The 22,381-nt window shown below is 54.9% G+C and overlaps 1 protein-coding gene across 4 annotated transcripts in view; it reads right to left on the reverse strand.

Moving 5' to 3' along the window:
- Positions 1-419: 419 nt before the first annotated feature.
- Positions 420-22,381, reverse strand: part of CRHR2 (corticotropin releasing hormone receptor 2) — a 43,539-nt gene continuing 21,577 nt past the window's right edge. For 2 of the 4 annotated variants that reach the window (XM_068550019.1, XM_068550020.1), the window contains 10 exons: positions 13,787-13,872; positions 12,243-12,352; positions 11,730-11,847; positions 9,737-9,890; positions 9,146-9,206; positions 7,616-7,688; positions 2,551-2,636; positions 2,219-2,354; positions 1,749-1,790; positions 420-560 (listed from right to left, as the gene is read on the reverse strand). In XM_068550019.1, the coding sequence (XP_068406120.1) occupies positions 420-560; positions 1,749-1,790; positions 2,219-2,354; positions 2,551-2,636; positions 7,616-7,688; positions 9,146-9,206; positions 9,737-9,890; positions 11,730-11,847; positions 12,243-12,352; positions 13,787-13,872 (1,007 nt within the window). The remainder of the gene's footprint in view (positions 561-1,748; positions 1,791-2,218; positions 2,355-2,550; positions 2,637-7,615; positions 7,689-9,145; positions 9,207-9,736; positions 9,891-11,729; positions 11,848-12,242; positions 12,353-13,786; positions 13,873-22,381) is intronic. The other 2 variants (XM_068550018.1, XM_068550021.1) reach the window with 1 other exon arrangement.

Consider the following 22,381-nt stretch of genomic DNA (forward strand, 5'->3'; position numbering starts at 1 on the left):
GAGTGGGGCAAAGGAGCCCCAGGTCTGTCATGAACTAGCTGTGTGGCTTGGGGAGCCCCTCCCTGGCTCTGGGCCTCAGTTTCCTCATCTGTGAACAGGGCGACAGTGAGGATCCAGCCAGAGAGGCTGGTGCGGGCAATGCCTGAAGACCTGTGACCTGCTCTCCTCCGGGGGTTCCCGTGACTTCTCGGCTCAGCTCCCTCTCGCACGGAGACTTGGGTTCCAGCCGGCCCTGGTTCCCGGGAGCCCCTCGTGCTGCTGCATAGCCTCCCTCCTGACGGCCTGGAGAGCTGGTCTCCCCCCTCCCTCTGCCCCCATCAGAGCCTGCGCAGCCAGGAGAACCCAGAGAAAGGTGCTGGAGGAGGATGGGGAGGCCGCCCCAACGGTGGAGTGATGGGCGAGGTGAGGGTACTGAGGGCTCATACAACAGCCGTCTGCTTGATGCTGTGGAAGCTGATCCGCGTGGGGGACGTGGGGATGGACACGGCCCGGGCCATGGGGACTTGGAGGGAGTGATGGTCCTGCCAGCGGTGCCACTTCTTCCTCACAGCCGAGCGCACCTGCGGGGGAGGAGGAGCTCAGCTGGGCCTGTGGAGGCCAATCCTGGGTCCCGGCCAGTCCTCTCCCCTGCTCCCTGCCCCTTGCAGGGCCATCAAGGGAGGCTGGGGTGGCCCCCCTGACTGCCACCCTCACATCCAGGGACCGGCTGTTTCCAAAAGCAGGGTCCTTCTCACCTCCTCTGCAGCCCTGACCTCCTCTACCTCCTGAAAGACCTGCATTGCTTACCACAGCACGCAGCTGAGATGGAGAGCTAGTCACTTTAAGACCTGACCGTCACTGGTGCTGTTCTATTCTCATTTGTATTGCAATGGAAGAATTTCTTCTGCAAACTGGATCATGTGCCCCACATGCTAGCCTGGCACATGGTTGAACAGAATAACTGTTCCATAAGCATTCATTGTTTGCTTGCTTTAGTGGCTCCTTCTCTCCCTGCCCTCCAGCACATGCCGGTCTCCACTGTTGGACTTTCCTATCTGGGGTCTGCTTTAATTGACAGAGACCCAGGCATGCAGACCCCACCATTGCCCTGTGCACGGGCAGGTGAAGAGGCCTCAGGATGGCACTGGCATTCGTCTGGGGTGTTTGGAAGCTCTCGGGCCCTGGGAGGGTGTCTGCTCTTTGCCCCAGCACCCACTGTGTGTCCTCACCCACCACAGGCCTGAGTGAACATCTCCCCCAAGTCCGCCGTGCTGGGATTCTGGGCCTTGTAAGCTAACCAAGCTTCACCAGAGCCTGGCTCCCTGGAGCCCACCCAAAGGCGTGTGGACTTCTCTGCGGCAGTAGGGGACAGGAAGGGATGCGCTGGTGTCATTCTGCTCCCTGGGTCCATAAAGGCCTGGATGCACGGCTCACACACTTGCTCCTGGAAAGCGCTCTCCTGTCATCACCTGTGTTCTGGCTTCCTTCTGTGAGCCCCTGTGGCCTGGGCTCCTGCCCACCCAGCTCTCCGAGTGCAACGGGGAGAGTCGGTATATCGTTTCTGACCTGCAGAGTCAACCTTCTAAACTGGCTGGAGTCCCTCAGGCAGGATTCCTGGCTCCCCAAAGCTGGGTGGTTTCTCCAGACTTCCCCTCCCTTCTCCAGAGCAGAGTTGAGCAGAGCCAGGGACGCCCAAAAGGCTGCGGGGCTCCCCTCGAACTTCCCTGGAGTGGGGTCTGAGGACAGGCCTCCTGGGCCTGGTGTCATACCTCTCCATTGAAGAAGCAGTAGAAGACAGACACAAAGAAACCCTGGGAAGGAAGAGGGAGAGGTCAGTGACCTGCTCAGGGAGCCACTCTGCCTGGGGGGTCGGCGGGTGGAGCGGGGACAGGATGACTGGGGGAACACTCTGACTCAGGACCCCGGAGGCTCAGAGCTGGGTAGGCGCCCCCATCGTGGAGCAGGTGTACCGGGGTCCTCCACAAGTGACAGGCTGCCATGAGTCCTCAGAGCAGGGGCTGGGCCTGCAGGAGGTGCAGGCTAGGGTGGCCCTGACCCAGTCGGGGGTGGGCCCACCTGGGCCCTGGCGTGGGAGTGACGGGGCCAGGGCCTGGGTTCAGGGTGTGCACACGCTTGTATTTCAGTGCATACGAACTGAACCATGCCAGCGAGGGCACGGGTGCCTGAGCACGCCAGGTCAGGGGCGCTCACTGTGGCCGCATCCCACTACGTGCCCCACCTGGAACGACTGCAGGAAGGAGTTGAAATAGATGAACACGATCTGTGACAGCTCGTCCTCCCCAGGGTTGACGAAGAAGAGCATGTAGGTGATGCCCAGAAGGGGCAAGAGAACCAGGGTGGCCTTCACCGCCTTCCTGGGGAGGGGGGGAAGGGTGACAAGACCCATCTGAGCCCCGGAGGCAGGTGGGGCCTCACTCGCTGGCATTTCTTCTGGGAGCCTGAGCGAGGGCCCTGGGTGAGGACTCAGAGGGCCCTGCCCAGAGGCAGGGGAATGGCCCAGATGGCCTCCTCATTCCTCCCCTGCTGAGGGTCAAGGCACCCATCACTCACCTGTACTGGATCGTCTCCGATGTGGTGGATGCTCGTAACTTTGTCATTAGGATCCTGACGATGTTGAACAGAAATACAAAATTGATCTGGAGGGACAGGGGGCAGAGAGGGAAAAAGGAAGGACCACGAGGTGGGGATGAGCGGAGAGGCAGCCGCCTCCCCTGTAACCCACTGAGAATCCACGTCCCACCCCACTCACCCCAGCACCTGCCTGGGGTCCCAAGGCCTCTGCTCCTCCCTCACCGGGGCAGGCAGGTACCCCGCTTGCCGGGTCCCCTGTCACCTGAGGGCTCCAGAGCCTGCTTCTCTACACCCTGACCCGAGGGAGGAAAAGCAGCCTTGGAGGCAGTGCACAAGGGCACAAGGTCACTCCTTCCTGAGGCGCCCAGAGCTCTGCCCGGCCCGCCCCCGCTGCTGCTGCAGGGACCCCACTTGTCAACTGAGGGTCTCCCTCAGGCCCTTTGGACAGAGGACAGCCCTGCCCTGGTGGAGCAGACCCGGCCAGATGGAGTGATTAATAACTCAGTTGCTGGGAACAGTGATTAATCTCTCACCATTCATCCCCTGCACCCAGGAAATCTCTAGATTCTTCGCAGACACGCCTGAGGCAATGGAGATGAACAGGCTGCTGGGCTGACTCCAGCAGCTGGCTCCTGGAAGGGCCTCATTTATCTTCATTCTGGGCCTCCTCTCACCATCGGAGCCTGCCGCTCCCAGCCTCTCCCCAGGAACTGCCCATGTGGCCTCCCGGGGCAGCCCTGTGCTGCATGGGGTCTCTGTGGGTGTGCAAGTGTCCTGTTAACCCGTGTCGGCTTGTCTGTGTGCCTGTGTGCTGCCCTCTCAATGCTCCCCGTGGGTCTGTGCTCTGTGCTTGTGTGTTTGCCTTGGTGTGTTCCTGTGTGAGTGTGGACCTGGGGACACGGACACACCTGTGTCTCTCTTCATCCATCTCCAAGTGCGAGTAGACAGGAAAGTGAGTGTTGTATGCCTAACACCCTGGGGATCTCTCACAGGAGAGTACCCATGGGTCAGAAGGAGATACATATTAGCCCAGGGGTGTCTGCTGGCTCACGTGTGTGCACATGTCTGAGTATGTGCATGTGTTTATGCACACACACACACACACACCCCTCCCAAGTACTGGTCCTGAGACTCCGTCATTTCTGGAGCCTCCTAAGTTCTGAGGCCTGGGGACACAGGCAGATATCACGGGACACACATCCCTGTGGCCTCTGGATCGCCCCTAAGCTTGAGGATGCTCTGGGGCCCTGGGGGGCTCCCTCCTCAGCCACGGCCTGCTGCTCCAGTGACCACAGCGGCACAGCCTGGTGAACCCAGGGTGAGGGGTGGTGGAAGCGTTCAGCCAGGGCTGCCCACGGCCTGCGGCGCCTTGCTTCCTCTTAAGGCCTATCTAATTTCCAGCTCCTGGGTTTCTGGTCTATTCCCTTGGATCATGAGGTCACTTTAACACATAGGCCGATCCTTATTTTCTCATACAAGTGATACAAAATACTTGACCTTTTCCGATTCTTCATGACTTCTGTGAGAATAGAGGTTGTTGGAGTCAAAATATATTCTCATTTCTTCCACATTTCCCTGCATTAAATCTTACTCACTAATCGTCCATAAACCCACTAACCAATTCACTCAGCTATCCACCCACTCTTATCCATCTATCCATCCACCCATTAATCCATCCATCCATCCGAATATTACTCAACCATCCATTCATTATTTTATCTACCCACCCACCCACTTATTTAACGTGTAACATCCATCCATCCATCTAAACATCTACTCAACATTCCATTCATCAGTTTATCTACCCACCCACCCACTCACCCACTCACTCAACAGGTAACGTACATACATCCACTAACCATCCAACCACCCATCCATCTAGTCAACAAGCAATTGCTGAGCACCTCTGGGCTACAGGGCGCTGTTCCATGTGCTGAGGCAAGAGCAGGGACAGGGGCTGGTGTGGAGGGTCTGGGAGACAAGGCCTTATCCCCTCTGCTCACCCTAGGCAGGAGTTGGTCATGCTGCTCTCACCCCACCTCAGGCTGGTCTGTGCAGCCCCAAAGTCACTCTTTCCTTATGAGCTTGGTTCCCAGCCTCCCCCTCTACAACATCTTCTCCACCTCACTTCACTGCAGGCACCTTCCTCCCTTCCCCAGGGAGCCGCTGACACCGCCCTCCCACCTGGTTTCCAAACCCTCCCTGTCTGCGCATGTGCAGAGGCGGGCAGGGAGGGAGGCAGGAGGACTGACATCTCTTCCTCCTTGGCTTCAGACACGGTTCCTCCTGCCCTTTAAACCCAGGCTGGGAGAGGTAGACCCAGCCCTTGGGGGTGTCCTCCGCTCCCCTCCAGCTCTGGGTATTGGGGTGCTGCCATCACATCTCAGCTCCCTCTCCCCACCTCTCCCAGCCTCAGCTTCCTGTAGCGCACATTCACCAAGTCCAGCAACATAGCTAGCCTGCTTGCCCACCTGGATCTGTGGAGCCTGGTGAGTCTCAAAGGCCCAAGTCCTGAGTCCTACTGCATTCAGGGCCCTGGCTGGGCCGCAGAGAAAGCCCAGACAAGTCACATCCCTGCTCACAAGGCCCCTGGACACCAGGGTTCTCCCACTAGAGTATGCACATCAAAGGCGCTTGTTCCAAATGCAGCTCTTGGACACACCCCCGAGATTCCCAGTGGCAGGTGGAGGCCCTGGGAGCTGCATTTGGAACAGGGGCAGCCGGGATATTGCTGGGGAAGACACCACCCGTGGAACAAAGAGCCAAGGCTTTCACCGGACAGACCTCATGTGCCACACATCATTCACCTGTAGCTGCAGGGGACAGTTCTCAGCTTGGGGCTTTCTCTGGTGCCAGGGGAGCTAGCTCAGCCTGAAGACGGGGAGAGGGGAGCTGGAAATGTGGGGATTCAAGGTCCCCAGGACAACCTCCACTGATGGGGCGTGAAGCGTATGGGTAAGTAACCCAGCTTCCTGACCAGGGGTCAGTTCTGAGACTCTTGTACGTGTTGCCCCAGGGAAGCCTGCTCATCGCTTAACCTTTATTGGTTTCCTCCCTTCCTTGTCTTCTACTCCCACCCCTCGTTGTGTTTCCGGGGACCACATCCCACATGAACATCTGGCGCCAAGTCCTTGTCGCATGGCTCTAATTCCAGCTATTCCAATTGGCATCTGCGTGGCCTTGGGCAAATTACTTAATTCACCTTTCTGAGCTCTGCTTCCTTGTCCGTCCAGTGGGGATAGCCACGGAGCCTGTCTGGGAAGGCTGACACAGGTTCAAATACTCATGGAAAGCACTGAGCTCATGCCTTTCCCACGCCAACAACAGTGACAACAGCCTCCTGCAAACCCAGCCAGCCAACTCCCTTCCCAGAACCCAGAAATGAGCACGGGTCTCTCAGACAGCTGTGGACCGCTGGGGGAGGCCAGGGCTGGCAGGGTATCCAAAGGAAAGGATGGCGGGATCCAGTGTCAGCTCAGCTAGCTATTAGTGATGACCTTGGGCAGCTGTTTCATCTCCCAGGTTCTTAATCTGTGAAACGGGGAGCACCATCCCTACTTCCAGGCATCGAGGATGTGAGGATTGGAAGTAATAAAGACAGAGCTTCTGGAAGGGCTGAGCTTGGAACCTGGAAGCCCTGTCCATGCATATAGCTGGGCGTGGGCCGGGTCCAAAGGGAAAGACAAGCACGGGGCTCTTGGTGAGGGTGGAACCGGAGAAGGGGGCATGCAGAGGAGGCGGGAGTTGGGTATTGTCACTGGGCCTTCCAAGCCTGTCCCCCTTCTCTGTTCATTTCCTCACTGCTGTCCAACATCTTTGCAGAGGGGGCTCGCTTCCCACCCAAGCCAGCCTTCCCTGGCTGAGTCCCAGGCTCATCAGAAGCCCTCTCCCTCCAGGATGGGCTCTCAGCAGCTGGCAGGGAGGGGATGGGTCTCATGGGGTTTCCGTTCACACTGGTGGAGGGGGGAATCAGTGACACATTGCAGCTAGGACCCCAAGGACAATGATTCCCCCCCCTCTGACTGCTGACAAGGACTGGCTTCTAGCTCTGAAATGAATGGAGCCCTGATGGTGGAATTTCAGGCAGTGGGTAAAAAAGCCTTCCTAGTCATCTCCGGTTCGTATATACATCAAGGACACTCCAAAGATGGGGGGTCAAATGAATCCCTGAGGAAGTTACAAAAGGGAGGAGAGTAAGGAAATAAAAAGAGATAAAGAGTCATTGTCTCCAAGGTAGACCAAAGAAACCCCCATTAGGCACCTGCTGTGTGCCAAGAGCGGGGTCGGGTCGTGCTCCCTCTCAAGCTTCCCACAGGGAGCAGGTGGCCCTTTAAGGAAGGTGGTACATACAGGAGCCTGAAATTAACAAGCCTGAAATAAGTCTTACGTAAGTGCCAATTTCTTATGGTGCTTTTTTGTGTGTCTTTTTTTTTTTTTTTTTTTTTAATATGATATATAATGGGTTCGTTTTTCTTGCAGAATGCAGCCTCTACTTAAACTCTACCCTAATTAAAGCTCGTTCTGGTTTAGAGACAGGGCGGCAATTATACCTTAGATGTTAATACATTTGGCAAAGGGCGGGGAGCTGGATAAGGAATAATTGCTCATTACACTTCATTCGTCCCACTGCTCCAGGCTGGGGGCGGTGGGCTGGGCCCTGGAGGGGGTCGCTGCAGGTAGAAGGAGATGTAGGTCTGGGCTGAACAGAATCCCGCAGACCCTTCTCTTGCCACCAGCTGCCCCCTTGCCTGGCTTGTACCTGGCAAGGGGATGTCAGATGTCGGAGGCACTAGAAATCTGCCAGTCAGATTTTCTCCGCCCAGAGAAAGAACCTGAGGGCCAGAGAGGGGAGGGGGCCGCATCAGGGCATGGAGCGTGAGGAAGGGAGAGCCGGGAGCGGGATGCCAGGCAGCGGGGTACTGCATACAGACTGTGTGCCGGGGGGCCCGATCCAGACCCTGTCCCTCCCCAGCATCTCTGCTGGGTGGGTCCTCTGCTGTCCTCCTGGTGCCCAGCCCTGTCCCACTTCCCACTGAGGACCTACCAAGAGCACGAGGATGATGGGGCCCTGGTAGATGTAGTCCACCAGGTCGCCGGGCTCCTTGCCAAACCAGCACCTGCAAAGATGGAGTGGCTGTAAGTGGCCTGCTGAACCACAGCCCGGGGACCACTGCAGCCTCGGGGCCAAGGTCCTCTGGCTTGACTCTTTCTGAGATCCAATCTCCATGGCTGCTCCTTCCCCCGAAGCCTGGGTGGACAGCTGACCACCCTGGCTCATACCTGGGCTGCCTTTTGCCCTACGTGGAGGGTCTGGTCTCCCCAGGCAGACTGAGGCAGGCCCTGGGTCTCCTCCTCCTCCTCCTTGCTCACTCATCCCATCCCAGGATGCTGGGCCCAGGGCTGGACATGCAGGAGGCTCATGAATGGAGAGCTGGGCTCCCCCTCGCTGGCCAGGGCCCAACCGCCTGTACCACCTGTTCCCGCATTGCTTGGAACCCGCCTCTCCTTGTGCCAGGCACTCAGACGCACAAAGCAGCAGATGTGGAGGCGGGAGCCTTCTCCTAGCCCGATCCCTGGCCTCATTCACCCAGGGAAGGAAGCTTGCTGCTATTAGAGGCTTGGTTATTCTTTGGGGATGCTGTGGGTGAAGAAGCTTCAGGGTCTGGGGGAAGGGCTGGCCCAGGACCCAGTCTGGCTCTGCCAGCAACTCCTACTGGACCTCAGAAAGGGCCCCAGAGACTTTAGGAAATTCTGTGTCTTCTGGAACTTCAGAGGTCAGCCAGTACACATTGCCTCAGGTAGGATTCTCCCCTGCAGCCTCCCAGCACTGTTTTTTTTTTTTTTCTTTGCTTGAACACCCCCTTTGATGGAAAGCTCACTACCTCTCAAAGCAGCCCTCTCACTCTTGGGCAGCGTTTATCGTTAGGAGCTCTTCCTAATGTTGGGCTCTTAGAACCCACGCCATTCCTGCCCCCTGCTCCCAAATCCCATCTGCTCTCTCCATCCTCAGAGACCCCTTGAATATTTGTATACAGAGACTGACGTTCCTCTGTCCCCTCTTTTCTCAGCTGGTGGCACCCAACTTCCCCGCCGTTCCCTGGCTGACCTGCAGCCAGAATTGCCATCGTCTGGGCTGAGGCTGAGTATTTCAAAGTCTCTGGTGCAGAGAGGGTCCCAGCGTGAAACACTGCACCCCAGGAAGAGACTGGGATGCCAGAATAAAGCAAGCTTCCACTGGTCTGGCCCGGGCATCTGTGAGAGGCTCAGTGCCACAGTTGGAGGTGCTCTGAGCTGAAAGCCTGGAGCCAGACTTGCCGCATCCAACTCCAGGAGGAGGCCTTACCAAAGGCTAAGAGGGTCGTGCATTGGGTGCTTAAAGGAACCACGATTCCTAACTCAGTTCTACAAAGTTGACTTGACACCTATCGCATGAGTACCTCTGGGTGCCAAGGAAATTCTCTCAATTTAAGGACAATGGAAAAGTGAACTGTCCTGGCGTGGCTGCAATTCTTGCCCCGTGGCTGACCTGTCCTAACATCCCTCTGAGCCCCATGGCTGGCCTGTCCTTACTTACTGTTCATTCTCATAGTAGAGTTTGCCAATGGCCCAGGCAATGATGATGGGGCAGGGGACGCCTGAAAGAAGGACAGACACAGCTGCAGTGGACAGACAGATGGTCAGGAGCCCCTCTTATAGAACACAGTGTGGGGGGGACCACAAAGGGCTAGGATCTTGTTTCCAATCATCTAATGGCAGGCCATCCATGACCTTGAGGGGCCCTGTCCCTAGACCCCTGCCCCCATCCCTCCCTGACTCTCAGCCATCCCCTCCAAGCAGGTCAGAGAGATGAGGGGACAGCGTGACTTTCTGAGAGTTTTTTTGATAGAGAAGTGGAACTGGCCAGCTTTTCTTTTGAAACCAGAGACAAAGGTCTTTGGATTGGCCATTCCAGGCAAGAAGAGGAAGGCTATTTGTGGACTGTCCTTTCAGAGGGACTATTTGCTTCTTCCTCTCCAGCATGGAGGGGAGTGGCTGCATCCTCGGACTGTCCTGGGGATGGTAGACAGGAATGTGGTCCCATCCTTGGACCCAAGATGAAGGGAGGTGACCCTGTCAGCAGTACCCTCTCCCCACTAGACCCTGCAGGTCCCCCCAGGACCCTCACACCATCCAATGAAGAGGAAGAGCCGCTTGCGCAGGCGATCGGTGGAGTAGGTCATGACGATGGCCGTGTGCAGGTAGCAGCCCTCCACGAACATCCAGAAGAAGTTAGTCACCACGAAGTAGTTGAAGCTGGTGGTGATGCAGCGGCACCAGACCTGCACGGGGCAGGCAGCAGTCAGTGGCTGCCTGGGGCCAAGGCCCAAGTGCACAGCTTGGGCGCTGATGGAGGGGAGGTCGTTTGAGCTGGGTCATGGACATGGCATTAAACGCCCTCGAATCTCATTCTGGGACGCTTCATCCTTTCTCTTTCACTTTTTCAGAAAGTGCCAGGCTCCCCTGGTACCAGGGGGTCTGACTTCTCCCCAGTGTTTTCTAATCTCCTTTTTCATAAAAGAAAGAGGGAGTCTGGCTCTGAGTTTTCTGCAGGGAGAGGCTAGAATCGAACAGCACTGTCGTGTTTCACCGTCACTTTTTTTTGAGGGTCACCTTCAATTCACAGCGAGTCAGACTGGTTTCCATTTCGGGATGGACTATGAAATTTCATGTAGAAAAAAATTAGTGAGTCAATTAAAAGACAATTGTTATTGAACTAGTATGGGGTCTGTGAAGGTGAGCTGCAGCGGTGGAGGTGATCCTCCCAAATCTCTGGGTTTAGGAGATTCTGGGCTTAGTGTGATCACTGCCGTCTCTGGAGGGAGACTTCCTTACACCGGGACCTCTGGCAACTGGCCATACCTCTCTGAACCTCATTGTGCTGCAGAGAAAAGAATAATCCCATCTTGCAGGTTGGTTCAAGAAGATGGAGGTGGCAAAGGCAGGTGCCAAGAAATGAATGTTGGTGCCATTTGCCTTCTCAGCTGAGGGGGATTTGTCCCCGTCCCTCTGAGCAGGGCTACTACCCCTCCCTCAGGGGACAAGCCTGCCCAGAGCCACCGTGGGCCACGGCCAGGTCTGGCCTCAGGTCAGAGCTCTTCTCAGCTGACCCTACCTGGCCATCTTTCCCAGGGCACCCTCAGAGCTGAGGATGTGGGGATTGGTGGTTAGAGGAGCCCTGTGATGGGGAGCTGACTGTCCCCTTGGACAGCTCAGCGCCTCTCTGTCCGGCTCTAACAGCCGGGCTGTCAGATAATCAATCAGCTGAGCTGATCACAGCCTCCGTGACTTTCCTCCATGGTCCCAGCCCTGATCTTGGGCCCCATGCGGCCATCTGTCTCCTCTGTTCTGAGAAAGTCCTGCTGAGGTGGAATGCGAAAGATCCCCTCCTCCCAATCTTGTTTTTTCTCCAAGTTAACGATGCCTTGTCAGTACAAGCCAACATTGGGCTGCAGGGCACCCCTAACTGACTGAATTCCGTTGGTGCTGAGGCAGGGCTCAACATGGGGCCAAGTGAAGCGTCAAACCAGGCTGGGTGTGTGCTCAGGTCTAGCCATCCAAAGACGATGTATTGAGCAGTCTCTAACGGTGGGCCAAAGAGCTCTGTGCATGGCTCCACTCTGGGCTCTGGTTTTATGACTTGGACACAGTACAACAGTGGTTGACACAAATCCACCGTGGGCAGCTAACGGGCTGGCCTGCTCAAGATCCTGGTGGCCCAGATGTAGAGGCATCATTACAGTGTCATCTAACCTCCCTGAGCCTCAGTTTCCATGTCTGTATAATGGGGGCGAAATTCCTACAGGTCTCTCACTGGAAGGAATTGATCTAAAGCTCCATAGAGGTTAATTTCAGCCTCCTTTTCTCTAAGGAATCTTTGGGAGGTGCTGAAGTCACAAGATGGGGAGTGGAACAGGATAAACCAAAGTCTGCTGTCAGGTTTGTGCCGCTCCCCAGACCCTGGCCTGGAGCCCCATTCCCCCACCCCTGGCTCTGGAAGGACAACGATTGGGCGCAGATGAGCTCAGGTTCGGGTCTGCACGCGAGGACTGGGCAAGAGAGATGGGGGCCCCCAGAGCCCAGAGCCCCCCAGGTCCGGCCCCAAACCTCTCCCCAGAGACCTCATTGCTCTCATGCACTTCATGGTCGATGAGCTGCAGCAGGAACCACATGACATTTCGCAGGATAAACGTGGTGATGAGGTTCCAGTGAATCACGTTCCGCAGACAGCGGATGCTCCTGTGGGAGGACCAGGTCAGGGGTCAGCCGGGACAGGCTGCACCTGGGCTCAGAGCTCAGTTGGGGCAGGGGTCAGGGGTCAGCTGGGGTCATGGGTCAGCTGGGCCTGCGCCCCCTGCCACCCCCTCCTCAGGCGAGGGAGAGGCTCAGCCTGGAGTGAAGGCAGGGCTGCACCAGGAGCCAAATTCCCATTCGTGGTGACCACGGTTGGGTCTCCCAGAGCTGGCTCCCTTTCTGCCTCCTGCATGCCTGCCAGCGGTCAGTGCCCAGGCACCTCCCCAAGCCCCCTTTTTCTGTTGGCTCCAGGGATCCCGGAGAGGAGCTGAGAATGGGAGAGGTGAAGGGGGGTGCCGTGGGAGGAGGGCAGAGAAAAAGCAGGGGCGGGGTGGACTCACCGCAGGGCCAGGAAAAGCAGGAAGGCAGCCACGAGGGCTGCCACAGACACGCAGTGGCCCAGGTAGTTGACAATGAGCGCGACGTGGTAGTGCAGGTCATACTTCCTCTGCTGGACAGACAGACAGACAACGGGCAGACAGAGGCCTGGGGCATGTGGAGGGTAGCCCAGGCACTCTAGCAATGGCCACCCTGTGCGTCCTGACCCTGGAGGCAGAAGAGGCTCCAAGGGTCACCACCAACCCGGCACCCAGAGCTCTCTCCTGTCGGCCCTGCGTGGCTCTTGGTATAAATGGCTGTGGTCAGGTGTCTCCTGTGCAATTGGAGGGCAGATTTGAGCACAATGTATTCTGAGTTATGCCAGAGCTGTGGGTATGTAGATTCTATTTTCTTTTTAATTCTGGAGTGGGAGTTGCTACACCTGTGTTTCATCTCAGCTCACACCCTAATGGGCTGAGCAACTGAGGGTGCATTGATTTATATCTCTGGGACTCTGTTTGGATATCTGTACAATGGAGCCAACCCGTCCTCCTGTCTCAGAAGCAGCGACCTATGGCAGGTCTGGGGGTGCCTTGGGATCAGTCAGCCCCGGGTGCAGCAGTGAGGGGGTACCTTATCTGTAGAGATTTTAAGAGCAATATTAAGACCAAATAAAATCAGTCCGCTTTTTATTATCACCACATGCTGGCAATTCTTAACAGAGGCAATGATAAAATACTCCTTCCTGCCAGGGCAGACTATCCCGCCACCCCATACCCACTTTGGTTTGCCACTGCTCAGAGGGGCTGTGAGATGAAGAGGTGAGGGCAGAGGGCAGGAGGGGACCTCTTTCTCTCTTTTATGACCCATCCCACTTGTCACTCCTGTGGCCCTCACTGCAGACCCCCTTTGGCTCACATTTTGTAGAATCACTTTCTCAGGGCAGACAAATGTTTTTCCTCTGAACTTGGACTTCTTTTGGGGAAAAGTTTCAGCCCCACTGGGGGCTGTAATGGGCAAAAGAGGAGAGGGATGGGGGTGGGATGTATCATTTGGGGTCAGGAATGAGGCGAAGATTCAAGAGGAAGGAGGCTGGCACCGCAGATAACACGGAATCCAGCACCAGAGCAAGGGGGGCTGGTGAGGTCTGAGTGGGACCCAGCTTCCCGTGGGGACTGCCCTTCTGGGGGCTGCACTTGTTTCCATGTGGAGTCATAGAATCAGAATGCCAGATGGGGAAACTGAGGCCCAGAGGAGGAAGGAAGTCACACTGCCTCTTAGATGTTGGGGCAGTGGTTACAGGGTCATCCCCTTCTTGTGTCATGTGCCACCTTGCTGGTGTCCTCTGCCAGCTGAGCTCTCCTGAAGGTGGGCCTCCACGTCCCCTTCTCTACCCCACCACAATGTCACTGAGCACAGGGCAGGACATAGGGTGAGGGCAAGAGGTGCAAGAAAGGGGTGAGTGGGTGACATAGGACTGGTTCTGCCACCCTTGGCATCCTCTGTGCTCAATCTGAGTCCTACTACCTGTACAGGACCAGGGGTGAGGCAGGTGGAAGCCACTCACCTTATCATCCAAAATGGGCTCACACTGTGAGTAGTTGATCCGTGAGGCCCAGGTCCCATTCTCCAAGCACTCTCGGTAGGCATTCCCTACAGAAGATGCACCAAGAGGCGGGTCACTCCCCTCCTCAAGAACACTCCCTGGCTCCCTGGTGCCCACAGGATAAGGTCCCTATGTCTCAGCCTCTCTAGGCCAGGAAACACGTCTGAACGTTCACGTGAAAGTCATTCATGTGAAAAGTGCACAAAAGCCTTACCACTCATGGTAGCTAAAAGGCATGATAAAACCCATTTTTGATACAATTTTTGACTAGCATTTTGTACACTTCTTTTAATTTTGTTTGAAACTGAACCCCACTGTGAGCCCTGGGATGTGGCTGAAGATTCACTGCTTTCAGCATGCCAAAGAGTTTCCATCCTAATCCCAATCATTTTATGCTCATGAGATCCATACTTTTCCCACCAGTATCGGCACTTCCACTTTCATCACAGTCACTATTTATACAGCAGGTGTTTGCCCTGTACCAGGTCCTCTTCTAACTACTTTGTTTACACTCGTCCATTCAACCCTCAGGCAACCCCATGGAGTAGGTACTGAGATTAACCCATTTTACAGATGAGAAAACTGAGGCACAGGGAGATCAAGCAGCTTGCCAAGGATACAAAGATGAGAAGATTCAAACCCAGAAGGTCTGGCTTCAGGGTTTATGTTCCTAACCCCTAGGCTACTGAGTAGCGGTACAGGAATGAGAGCAATATAGGAAGACAGGACTGTGCTGCTGACCTTGAGCTGCGGCTGCCTGGGAGACCACCATGTGATCTCTAAATGTTTGAGAACCTGGCTCTGTGTTAAAGTTGGAATGTGATGTGGGAAAAGACATTTCAGAGCATCAGTGTCTGAGGTACTGAAGTGAGGGTTTTACTGAAGGGGGATGTACGAAGTTCAAGGAAGGCGCATATTTTCTTTAAATCCTAGCTTGACTGTCAAGATCTAGCTCCTAAGCCATGCTCTCCAGGTAGCCCACCATCACTTCCAGCCAGAGGAATGCCTAACACCTGATAACTCCAAAGCCCTCTGCCAGCCTCTGCTCTGCATTTCGCTGTCTTATGTACCCTACCTCCCCCGCTTACTTAAAAATTCTAAACGATCTATTGTTTGGGGATAATTTGTACCAGCGTTCTGCTCTCTGGCTAATGGGCAGTTGTTTGTGGATTTTTCTTTTGGGTTTACATTAGAATCACAATATAAAGCTAATTTTAAAAAAATAGCTCACAGAGCACAGAGTCACAGAGCTGAAGGGGGAACTTTAGATTGTTTTTGGAAGCAATGAGTTCTAAAATAATTAAGTTACTTTAAAAATCCACTTCCGCTGAGGTAACAGTGAGTTAAAAGCAATGGAGTTATGAAGGAGCACTTGCAGAAGAGCAGAAACAATGGGGGAGATTCTATTAGCCTAATTGTTTTTTAATTTGGTGCTCTGAGCTTATAGATTTTTCAAATTCGGGATTTTTACTGGCCTATTCATGCCTCCTGGGCCTGTCACCTATCAGCGAGGCCTGCCTCTGGCAGGTCCCTGGCCCAAGTGTGAGTCAGTCAGGCCAATGCTGGTCTGACACCGACTCTGACCCCAATGTGAGGACACTAGCTCCTAGCCCCAGACCATGGCACCCAATTCCCCACTTGGGTTTTCTCCCTCTACAGGATTGTTTTACTACAGGTTGTATGTTAAGAGAAAGAAAGAAATGTTGTGTGTTAAGACAATTTGATGCATAGGGTCAGTGATGTTACTGAACTTAAGGACAGAGTATGGGGTGAAGCCAATGGGACCAATGTAAAGGCATTTTGGGAGGGTGGGTGATTTTGTAAAATGAACAGTCCCTCCCTGATGGGGATTTAGAGTCCCTCTCAACAGGCCTGTGTGAGGTGAGACAGACCCTGATCCTGGCTATGGTTCAAAGGGCAGAAAAATTTATCTTCTGTGAATGTGTTCCTGGATGTTATCTAGCTTTTCTGAAGTCAATGCTAAGTTCCTTCCTCCAGGAAGGCCTCTTTGATTGCTTGCATCTCACGAGTCTCTTTCTCCTGAGCCTCCCAACGCCCCCAACCCTCTCAGTCCTGACAGCCTGAGCCCCACATTCCAGCCCTTGCTCATGACCTGGCCTCAGTTGTACAGGTGGGTGAGTCTGGTGTCTCAGATCAGTGTGGGGCTCCCTGAGGACAAGACCTCAGAATACTCATCTCCCAAGTATGATATCTTGTGGTGGTACTGACCATGGGGCGGGCTTGCAGAAAGGAGGGGGTCAGGATAGCGATGTTGCAGATCTGAGACCTTTCTGGTCCCTCATATCAATGCCCTTGGGGTACCAAGCTCTGTGGATTCTGTCTCCTCTTTCTTTTTCCGGAGTCCATTCCTCTCCTGCCCACCCTTCCACCCACTCTCTAGTCACCTTGCACTGGCACAACACCCTCCTATCTTGCCTCCTGGCTTCATCTCTTGCCCCCCTCGACTCTCTATCCTTTACCCCCACTGCCAGAGTGATCATGCCGATTTCTGAATAAAAGCCATCAGCAGCTTTTTATTGCTCTTGGGAATAAAGTCCAACTTTCTTGGTGTGCTATTCAAGGCCCTTGGCACCCGGGCCCCAGCCGAACTTTCCTGACCCACCTCTACCACTCCACATGGCAGTTGACATTTACACCAGCAGGCCTGGCACACACCGAGCTCCATACTGAACCACTCCTTGAGACACCCTCTACTCATGGACATAGTCCTACAAACTCCTACTTATCTTTTAACCCCCAGCTCTAATGCCACCTCCTCCTGGAGGCTTCCCCAGCACCCAAGGTATTAAGTAATCTCTTCTTTTTCCCTCTAAGCACCTCCTCTATGTCTTCCCATCTCTTGAAACATAGGTCTTCACACTCTATTGCCCTTGAACTACAGCCACATATCCATTTCATCTCACAGTCCAGTACACACACACACACACACACCGCTCACATGACTGAATCCAGTTTCACAAAGTGAAATTTATCTTGACCACAGCTATATTTTTCTATTACTTTCTAATGAATTATATTTATTCTATATACAAATACTAGTCACAACCCACTAAATTTACTTCACAACCCACTATCGTACAACATAGTTTGAAAAAGAAAAATCTCTTTTAGAGCATTTGCCGTAACTCACTATGAGTCTCATCTCTTTAGAATTGATCCTTCTTTTCTCTGTTACTGAACTTGAGCTCCCTGGGGACAGACAAGTAGGAAGAAACCATATTGGAGTCAACAGATCCCTCCTCAGGAGTGAGCCACTGAGTATACGTGGGCTGAATCAAAGTGACTCAGGTCTGTTGAAGCCTTGGAAAGCAGGGTCTGAGATGTGGGATGTAGTGGTGGGAGGGGGCTTCCCTCTGGGGGCCCAGCCATGCCTGGGAATGAGGCTCTGGCTATAGACACTGGGTACCAGGTGACTGGAAGAGAGATGTTCCCAGCACTTCGGGGGAGCTAGCTAATGAGGACACTGAGCCCTCAGGCACAGCCTTGGACAGGAGAAAGTAAGACAGGAAGAGTCCCCCCTGGGAACCACAGGAAGATGGGCACGGAGAGTCTGAGGGCAGATGGTCAGGCCAGAATTGTGGGGATGGATGTAGTGAGGTGGGTGCCTGTTACCACAGCAACACAGGTGCCTCCGCCGAAGATCGATGTCAATGGTGTGCAGTGTAGTCTGCCAGGGTCATTAGGGTCTGGATGATGCAGGCAAGGTCTTCTCTTCCAGAGCTCTGTGGTCTGGGAAGCCTGGACTCTATCCCCTGCAGCATGCCAGGACTCTGCCCCCAGAGTGGCCCTGGCCTGTTGAAAGCCCTCATTACAATCTGCTCTGTCCCTTTCAGATGCTGACACTTTGACAAGAGCTTCTGATTTGGGCAGTCACCTGAGAGGTCCAGGAGCCTGGCTGGGAGAAGATGGAAGCCTAAATTCTAGCTGTAGTTTTTGTCTCTGGCTGATTAAGCGACCTTGGCTAAGTCCCGTCCCTCTCGGCCTCATTTTCCCCACTCAGAAAAAGTAACGTAAACTGCTTCTCAGTGATGCTATTGGCATCTCAGGTGGGTCAAGTATTTGTTGTGTGGGACTTTTCAATCTGCTAAACTGCCAGTAGTACCCTCAAGCCATTGTGACAACCCCAGACATCCATACATCACTTTTAAGCGCTCCCGAGGTTGGCACTTCTATCTCTGATAGTCGAACTGGCAATATATGGGAGATGGGGACCATGAGGGACCATTTTTTGGTGGTGGTTATGAGGGGGAGAGTGCCAGAGACAGGTTGGGCATGGGGATGAGTGGCAATGTGGTGGAGGAGCAGCAATGTGGTCACTGGCTGTCGGGAAAGAAGATGACAAGAAGTGAGGGTGGGAGGGTGCTGACAGGGTGATGGGAAGGGCCAGAAGCAATATTTACTGAAGGGATGAGGTCATGTGCAGGACTGAAACTTTCAGCACCACGGACAGCAAAATGCTACTGCTGCCCGCTTCACACCATGAACGCAGGTGGGGGACCTTGGAGAGCGCCTAAGACTTGGACCTCCCCGCTCTGCCCATTCAGCCCATAGCTCTGGGCCCAGGCCAAGAAGGTCAAGATAATCCATGACCCTCTTCAATGCCCAGCTTCAATCCTAGTACCTCCAGGTGCTTCCATAACTGCTCCAGCCCCTGGAGGGTCAGCTGCTCACTTCTCTCAGCTCATGCTGGGTCAGTATTGTTCTCTCATTGATTTCTGTAAAGGGGTCATGCCTTCCCAGCTAGCTGAGGAGTAGGGGTGGCAAGGCCTAGGTCACCTCTGGCCCTTTCTCAAAGGCTACACAGAGCTGCGCACACAGGGGCTCAGGATGGACCGAGGTGGTGCTGTTGTCTAGGTTACCGGGGAACTCCAAATGAGAATGAGAGGCTCAGGATGGGCCAAGAGGATAGTTTGGATCCACCCTTGGATGCCCAGGCTCTGCCAAGCTGCATGGCAAATGCAAAACTGTCCCACGTGCAGGAGCATCTTGAGTCTCACACTCATGCCACGGGCAGGCTGAGCCCCGCTGCCAGAACTGCTGACACTGTAAGTCCAACCCTTGTTGGGTAGGGGTGTCCATCTGAAACAGCAAACCTGTGGTCAGCACCCTCCAGATTCCAGGCAAGAAAGTAAACTGGGAACTGAGTCAGCAGGCATCTCCTTGGGAATTTAAGAGGGCGAGGCAACTTCTCCTTCCTTTGGTCTAAAGAGGCCCAAAGAGGGAGACATGTCCAGGGTCACCAGCAATGAAGAGGCAGAAATAGATCTCTCTCCCCCAGGACACACTTTCTCATGGGAGATCCTGGAGTCAGTGTTTCTGGAAGGGAGAGGCTCTCCCTGCTACCCTGTGTTCCAGAAGATGTAGTCAGTTGTGCCACCTCTGCAGTGTCCTAGCCACTTAGTGCCTGGACCCCCAGAGCAGAAAACGCCTAAAGGGCCAGATATGCCACCCTCAGTCCCCTTACTGCTTTTCCCTGCAGTTGGACTACTGCAGACCTAGCTATCTCCTTCCTGTCTGGCTTGGGACCTACACCTTAGGTCACTTTTCTTTTGTGGGAAAAATCTCTACTGCCTGGACTAGGCAGTGATACTGTGGGCATGACTAATTGCTTTTCACCTCCAGTTAAAAGACCATTTGGGGAAACACGGCACAGTCATGGTGCCAACAGCAGTCTCCCTGAGCTTCCCAAACAGTGTGCGTCTCCCTGAGTTAAGCTTGAACGTTTCCCGTCTTGATCTAATCACCGCACATTGGCGGGGGCAGCTGGTGATGCTCAGCCAAGCTCAGGACCAACCTGCTGGGTTGAGAGATCGGGAATCTGCTATCACCAACCCAGTCATCAGGCTGGGAAGGGCCTCCTCGGGGCCATCTGCTCGTGACATCTGGGATGAGAGAAGGGAACTTCTTTCCCATGTCTTCAGTATCGTGTGGACACTGCTCTCCAGACCCCCTTGTCCATTCTGCACCTCCCCAAACCCTCAGCTCTCTATTTCTGAAGGGCTTTTCACCCATGATGCCCCTCTGTCCTTGAGTAGGTATGGCAGGGGTAAATGTCCACACTTACAGCAGACGGTGGGGAAACTGAGTCAGGGAGGCACAAAGCAGATTCATGGAGACCACAGCGGGCCCACGGAAAAGGGAAGAGGTGTGAGTGGAATGCAGCTCACTGTGTGAGATCCCTGGCCTCCCCAGGGAAGGGGCAAGTGGGAGGAGGTGCCTACCCCTGCTCCAGCCCCTACTGCGCACGGCTCCCTCCTTCCAGCCATGCCTAGCAACGCTCAACCAGCTCGTCGCCATGACGCCAGCCAGCGGAGGGAGGCGGAGGGAAGGAACCCGGCGGCAGACGCTGCCGTGGGGTGCAGGATGCCAGGGGAAGGGGCCACGACAACCCACCCAGCTCACCGCCCACCCTGTACAGAGAAACGGGGGCCCAAAGAGGAGAAAACCCTGCCCAAAGGTGAGACAAGCAGGGTTAGAACTGGCTCCCAACCATCGTTTCTGTGAAGTGACGGGGGTGGGCGAGTGGGACGGGCGGTGAAGACATCTCTGGCTGGCAGAGTCCTAAGTCCTCCTGTTAACACAGGGGTCTCTGGGGGCCAAGGGGCTGCTTCTCTCCAGAGGCCTTTGGGGATCAGACCCTCTTCGTGTAGACAGACCGCCCCCTCCCAAGACACCACCCAGAGACCACACAGTTTGGTGTCTCTCGGGGACAACAGAAGGCCACACGACCTCAGAAGGACAACCATCCTCGGCGGGAGTGGGACCCTCAAGGACCTGATCCCGGAGACACGACTGCTCCTCCTTCCAGACCCTAGGCCTCACTCTCCTCCCCTTGCTGACAATAGCCTAGCTGGGCACGGGGAGCCCTAGGCAGCGCCGTCCCCTAGTCGTGACGGGGCCCCATGAGGTTAGGATGTTTTCTGTGTCCTTCACACAGATAAGGAAATGGAGACTTAGATGGGGTGGAGCTGCCCGGCACTCAGTGAGTCAATCGCGGCACAGCCAGGACTTAGGTGAGCTCTCCTGAAGCTGGGTCTGGGTTCTTCCTGCTATTCCTCGCCTCCAGCCTCACCCGTGCAGGAGCTGTGAAAGGAAATTCTGGCCAGACTCTGGGGCACCTGGTTTGAGGTGGGTGAACTGCATTTGCGGTCCTTTGGGGTGGTTCCTGAGAGTCACTGGGGGTGGCGATTTGCCCTGGGGGTTCCAGACCCTTCTGGGGTTGCCAGGGTGTGGGGGGAGTGGGCAGGGAAGGATGCTGCAGCGTCTGACTCAATAGCAGGAGGGAGGGGAGGGGAAGGACAAAGTCAAAGTTCCCAGCCAATCCGGATTCAGATTTAGATGGTACATCCTGAACACCAAGCGGCATCCTTCCAGAGTGCTCCAGTCCTACGTCATGACGCTACGGACAAGCAGCTGGGGCTCTAATGCTAGCAGAACCGAGGCCCACGCCCTGGCATCCAAGGCCTCCATGATCCGGCCCTATTCCCTCTCCACCTCTGTTCCCACCCTCCCTTCCACCCGACACATCACTGGCCCAATTTTTCAAGGCCCTGCTCCACAGCACTTCCTCCATGAAGTCTTCCCAACTTGCTTCTCCCTCTTTTTTGGAATCAACCTCCTCCCATGTACTCCTACAGCCTTGGCTGTGCTATTTCACTTAAGAGCAAATAGCAAAAAGTTCTCTTTAAGAATCTCTCTCTAAGACAGGAGCCCCTGGAAGGCTGGGTCAGGTCTTATGCCTCATTGAAGAGCTTGTTTCTAGTGGAGAAAAAGCAACATACCCACAAACCCAATAAAAGGTGAACCTGGACAGGGAACGGGACATTAAATGGAGGATTCCTGGGGAAGGGGCGAGGGAAAGCAGTGGGTGGCTGCATCTTTGGTCTTCCCTGAGATGAAGGGTCCTTAAGCAGAGGGACAGCTGAGACCCCACTGTTACACTTCTCAGCTGTCTGGGCCCCATGCATGCAGAGGTGGAAAAATGCTAGAGCGTGGGCTGAGAGCTCCCAGAGCCTGCTGAGGCTATTCAGGGCCCTGGCTTTCTGTGGGACCCTGGGCAAGTGTCTTTTCCTCTCTGGGCCAGTCATTTCCCAGCCTTAAGCAGCAGGGGCGGGGAGGGCTGAACTCAGCACAGAAGGCCTCACCGCTGGGAAGTTCTCAGGTGTCTGGATGGCCAGAGGGGCGTCCTTTCTGCTCTGTCTCTCTTTCCTCCTCCTTCCCTCAGCCAGACCCTCAGTGATGGTCATGCCTGTCCCACTTTCCCTCTCTCCCAGCAGGGGACAGTTCTCACACACAGGGTAATGCTGACCCTTGGGCTTCAGGGGTCAGGGTGTGGTTGGGTCTCACTGGGGACTGGGAATGCAGACCTGAGTTCCTGGAGTCACAGCTTCTATTCCTCAACCCAGGGGTCCATCTACCTGGGACCCTCCCTGAGGCTCCACCCCAGCACCAGGCCTGTCCTCAACAAATGTAATGTCCCCACTGCTTCAAGACCTTCAAGAACCACTCCCACCCCCTCCAGGAAGCCTTCCAGGA

Source organism: Eschrichtius robustus, chromosome 8 (assembly GCF_028021215.1).
Source record: "Eschrichtius robustus isolate mEscRob2 chromosome 8, mEscRob2.pri, whole genome shotgun sequence".
NCBI classification, from domain to species: Eukaryota; Metazoa; Chordata; class Mammalia; order Artiodactyla; family Eschrichtiidae; genus Eschrichtius; species Eschrichtius robustus.